The sequence below is a fragment of the Colias croceus genome, chromosome 14 (assembly GCF_905220415.1).
Source record: "Colias croceus chromosome 14, ilColCroc2.1".
Classification (NCBI taxonomy): Eukaryota; Metazoa; Arthropoda; class Insecta; order Lepidoptera; family Pieridae; genus Colias; species Colias croceus.
This window is the reverse complement of record NC_059550.1, coordinates 1,995,372-2,001,371: the sequence shown is the minus strand read 5'-3', so window position 1 is coordinate 2,001,371 and position 6,000 is coordinate 1,995,372. Positions and strand designations below refer to the sequence as shown.

Below are 6,000 nucleotides of genomic sequence, written 5' to 3'. Positions count from 1 at the left end.
TTCTTCTATAATACGAATAAAGTAATTCTTTTTTTTTTTTTAAAGAATTTCACTTATCATGAATCTTATTACAAAAAGTGTCAAAGGTATTGTGAGAGCTAAATACGAACGACTTTAGAAGTCAATTGTTTTTCAAGGTTACCTTTCATGTAGAGGTCCATAACTCATAAGTATAAAATATTAACAGTATAAACATTGAATTTTTGAACTTTGAAGATGGAATTGATATGAAACTACCACAGATACACAGAGCTTTACTAATTATTATTAATACTAGCTGCACTCCGCGGCACCCTTATGGCTCCGCTTCTGATCTTCTTCTTTCTAAGCCTGATATATTATAGCCTGCCTTCCTCGATAAATGGGCTATCCAACACCGTAATAATTTTTCAAATCGGACCAGTAGTTCTTGAGATTAGCGCGTTGAAACAAACAAACAAACTATTCAGCTTTATAATTTAATTATAGACAATGAATTTAATTTCAAAATTAGTCATATATAAAATATGTTTATTGGAAAGGGAAGCAATAAAAAGTGAAATAAAAAGGTAACACATATAATATCTCAAACAATATCACGTAAGTATTATGACAAGACCGGACAAAACAGTACAAAATTATATTATGTTCACGGCAATTCCCAGTTCACTTCGTCATTGTATTCTTCTGTGTCCTTCAATGGCTCCAAGAACGGCAATTTAGCGATAAGACCTGAAACAAAATAAAAGAAAATATTAAATCATTGATATTTTCATAATACTTTAAGGCTTTTTAAAGATTTTGAATATTCTGAGAACTGTAATGGTTTGAATACACACTATATTATTATACAAGATAAAAATAAAAAAAAACTAAAAGACCGATCCTTGAAAAGTGTAGGTAAAAAGTTTAAATTATAACCTGTCTGTTTAAAGTGCATCAAAGTTGAGCCAAGGATTCTATTGCATATAAATATAATGGTGAAGCTAATATAAGCGGGTTACTAAACAAAGTCGAGTCCTTTTGAACCTATTCAATATAAACAGAAAAAACCCTTCTTTTCATTTAAACAAGTGAAGATAAACTAGCCATTGCCCATAGCTTTTGTACAATTATAGTACCTATACAATAAAGATCTTAAATGTCTCGTCTTTGGACATTCCTTCGCAAAATCCTTTCCTTGACTTGCCAAAGTTCATGTTCGTAGGTCAAATAGTTTTCTAGATTTCGTGTTTCGTCAGCGAGATGATGGATCGTGTTATTGACCCCGGGTGAAGTCGAGGTGTTCGGGGAATGTTTCAATTATGAAATAAATAGAAAGTCCTATTTATTACTTTTACTATCATATTTTGTCATTAAATCGATTATAGAATAATTTAACATTTATGAAGAATTACATATTATTACTTGTAAAACGGGACTGCAGATCATAGAATACAAAATTGCTTAATGTGTTATTAAAAAAAAAAACATGTTATTATTGCTTAATACATGCAATTTTATATGTCTTTGTAATTCACAGTTAAAAACAGTCATTTACTGCCCCACTAATCATATTACAATTTTACTTTTACTCATTAGGTAACATATTGTATACGTTAATAATCCAGTACTTGACTTGACTGAAACGTGTACAAACAGCACGTATCCGTTTTCAGTAAGTGCACAGTGACAGAGCCACGGGCCGATAGAAGCGAGCTTACTCCAATCCGGATTATTTCTACCACGGCAAGCTAGCGGCTGGCATGATACGATCTAAACGTGAACTGATAAACAAAGGTACGGATCTAGTAACTTTTAGATTGTACTGGCATATAATGAATGTTTTGCGAAATTTTTAAAGCGAAAGTGCGAGTACTGAATAGATATTATGTGATAGAAATACAGAGCTGTTATTTTGTTTTATGTAAAAAAAATTGCATACTTTTTTGTAGCTACATGTAAAAATATAGGTATGCAGGACATGATTACAGTCAAAATATTATGTAGCTGAATTCGAAGAAGCTTAATATAGAGTATGACTACGCAGTTTGTTTTTTTTAGCGGGAAACTTATGAGTAGGTATCTTAATAAAACAATACACAATTTTATACTCTAATGAAAAGTAAAATTAAAATATTATTCCACACACAAAATTGTATTCAAGCGAAATCTTATTTTTAATATCTAATCGTACTAGCATACAAACGCACGCCACACGAGCCGCGCGCAAAACGTCGATTTATTACTCGATTTATTACAAACGTTCGCGCAAATCGATTCCCGATTCGATCCCTTCATTTAGTATTATCATCAGGCGTTACATAAGAGAGATTCTCAATCCGATTGAATGATATTGATGTTCAAATAAATGGCAGGCGTCGAATTCTTTGAGATAAAACGCTCGGATTAGAGAGTGCGTAAAAACTTTTGTTCAAGACTCCAGTAACACAGTCACAGTATTTTGATAAGAACATTGTGTTCATACACCGAAATGATATGCAGTAGAGATAATATTCTTACGGAGGAATATAATTTTATTGTTCTAATTCTGTAACACAATTTGTTTCATCCCATTGTAATGTTTATCGTACTGTTTACATTACATACAACATTTTCGTAAATAATTCATATTTAACATCATTTTAATTTTGGCTGGAGTTTTGACTGTTAATTTTGATAATATTTCACTGTAACGTATAATATATCAAAAATACAAACACTTTTTTACAACAAAATACAACACGTTACTTTATACAGCTACAATAATTATTGTCACCCTACTAAAATACCTCATAATATTAGCGATATCAGAACCAGATAAATACCAGTTAAGTTCTAGTTAGGTACTAATCCGCCCAGTTTCATACGGGATTGAAATTAAAAATAACCTACGTTACTCCAAAAAATTTTAACACAATCCGTAAAGCAGTTTTTGTTTTTAATCGTTACAATGAAACAGAACAAAACCTAACCACTGTGTAAATTAAAATCATATTCAGAATATTTCAATATACCGAATCTTTAAAAGAATAATACGAAAAAGCAACAAAAAACGGAAGCGCTATCCCGTGCTAAATAAGCCATATTCCCTTAACCAGCCTTACAATTCGCAAGTACACATCGCCTCATTGTCCTCATTGTGCGAAACAAAAACAGCGCTCAATAAACAAACATTTCGTAAAATAAAACATCGCGATATTTCACCGAAATATAACGCGATACATAATTCGGCCAACTTTATACAAGTGAGCGACTGAAAGCGGTTTAAATAATAAAAGAGGGTGAAGATAGATGGTGTTCTCGCTTAGAGGCTTTTGTTTCGGGCACTGTGAGGGCGAACCCTCGTATCGGAGCTAACGAAGTAAATTGATCTACAAAGGTCAATAACAAAACGGTGTCAGATAAGGCGCCGTACTTTATGGGCCTAATGCTGATTTACATTGGTGATGCTGCTCGCACTGGATTGGGAGTTACTTTGTTGCTTTGGAATTATCGTTATTTAATTGACTGTTTTATAAGCGAATGATTTGTATAAATGTATCGTAATAAAAAGTAACATTTATTTCTTGTTCCATGTGATCATAATCAGATAATACTGATTGATACAGATTCTCTAACAATTCGCATTCGATACTCGCGAGCAACTAGCGCCAATAGCTACGCGCCAGCAAATTAACGCTACCCTCTACGAAATATTTCTCGCCGTAGCCGACAAGTTTCGCGCTTTTATCTCGTTTCACTTCGATTAGAATGAAATATTGGGCCGAGTTTCTGTATCGGGGAATCGTGTAAGCGTTTTTTTGAACACGTGATTTGTATTCGTGAAACTAGTTTATGTGAGATACTATGAGATAGTCGGCCGCTTTTAACCGTTGAACTTTTGCATGCCGTAGATGTGCTACGAATTGATGAATGTTTGGTATGACTGTACTGTACAGTTTATTTTAAACTTTTTCAAGTATACCTTAGTCGATATTATGAATGAATTGTACATTGTATGTATTAGCTTTAATACTTTTAAGCTCATTTTTCGTCGGCATTGTAATTAGTAATAATAATTATACGATGCGAATTATAATTTAATAACAGTGAAACTGTAAAGTAAAATGAGACGTAAATCTGCAGTAAATTAACATTAATAATATTAGCTTATATCAAAGCTTTTATATAGCTATAACATAATTTTACGCAGTGAGTAATTAATATAGTTAGTAAATATAATAAGGGTAACAAAATACTTATACAATGTCATCTATTAAATAGAAGTGTGAATAATAAATTGGTACATAATTCAGCACTTAATCCGGCAATTTCGTCGAAATAACTACCTAATAATCCGTTGCATCCGCGTTAACATTATAATAAAGGATTATATTAAAATGTGATTCGGTTTGAATAATGGCCAATTTGTTGCATCGTGATCAGTTCCCTAATACAATATAATAATATTATCATATTTCACGCAAGTTTTATAAATTCATGCATCAGAGCATTATGAATATAAAATATTTAAATCCTTGAATCAATGCGTATATATTGTTTGTTCCGCTCTTCAATATTTAGCATAATATTGAATCATTGATAAGCATAATGAACAATCATAAAATTTTATTACTCAGGGTAAAAGTATTAAAAGACATTTAAAAAGTTTCAGCGTCCCGATATACTCTTTTTAGTTTTTACAGTAAAAAAAACTTGGGATTAATTGAAAAATCTGTTGCAGCTTTTAATTTCTAAAGGAATATTGATAGCGAAACAAAATCGAGTGGATATTGACAGCGTATTCTGAGTATCGTCTCGTTTAATCGTTTTCTGTTTCATCACTACATAGTACAAAAATATATTTAAAAAAATCCCCGCTATCTGCATGTCTGTATCTATTTTGATCTTTAAAACTATACAACGGATTCTGATGCGATTTTTTTATAAATAAAATGGTTCTACAGCAAGATTTTACTATATAATTTATAACATTTTATATCATAAATTGACAAAGTGGGAAAAGCCGCGAGTGGAAAGCTAATGTCCATAAAAACGCAAAAGTATCATATTAATCTTAATCTTAATATATATATAAATCTCGTGTCACAATGTTTGTACTCAATGAACTCCTAAACCACTTAACCGATTATAATAAAATTCGCACACCATGTGCAGTTTGATCTAACTTGAGAGATAGGATAGTTTAAATATCAAATCGTTTTAGAGAAAGCGGGCGAAGCCGCGGGCGGTAAGCTACTTGTTAAATAAACATCACAGTTTACAAAATAATTGTTTTGAAATACCGATATTGGTTTACAAACTGAAGTATTGTTGTGAAATTGTAAATACCAACGTAATATGATTATAGCTACTTCAGTTAAATTTATGACAAAATTAAAAGCGACTGTTAAACAATAAAATCTCGGTAGGTTGTATAGCATAGGTAATATACTTTGAACACAAACAGACAAAGGGGAAGGGTTCCTCACGATAGCTTTAAATAAGTTTTGATAGAATTTGACGTCTCAAATATTGAGGGGATTTATTTGAAAAATATTTGTTATATTTCGAGGCCCTGAAGAATTCGCCAGAGTATCCTGTACCTACCTACTCTATTTTTCAGAAACAGGCATTATGCATAATATCAGTGTTATTAAAAAATTAAAAAAACAATATTTATAGTGGACATAATTTTGTAATGCCGAAACATGAATGTCGATTACGAATAATATTGTGTATTAGTGTAGCTTAAACCTAAGGTTTTAACAGATGTATTATAGGGGTCGACAGTTCGACATCTATAAAATATATTAATACATTATCACAATAAACAAATAATGTTGATTAGATTTATTATTTTTAAAGTATTTTTATTGAAATTTATACAAGTTTAACAAACACAAAAAGGATTATTATTCCTGTCTATTCCACAATTTCTATTTGTCCGGGTCGATATGATCTAATTTTTCAGCTGTAGGTTTTCCCTAAAGCAATAAACTAATATTTATTGTTATCTTTCAACGGAATATTCACTTTATAATCTACTTTATGAACGTT

General features: G+C 31.2%; 1 protein-coding gene across 1 annotated transcript in view; it reads right to left on the bottom strand.

The window, feature by feature from the left end:
* Positions 1–541: 541 nt before the first annotated feature.
* Positions 542–6,000, bottom strand: part of LOC123697430 (ammonium transporter Rh type B-A) — a 42,750-nt gene continuing 37,291 nt past the window's right edge. Inside the window, exon 10 of the mRNA XM_045643947.1 lies at positions 542–711. Coding sequence (XP_045499903.1) covers positions 629–711 — 83 coding nt within the window. The 3' untranslated portion in view covers positions 542–628. The remainder of the gene's footprint in view (positions 712–6,000) is intronic.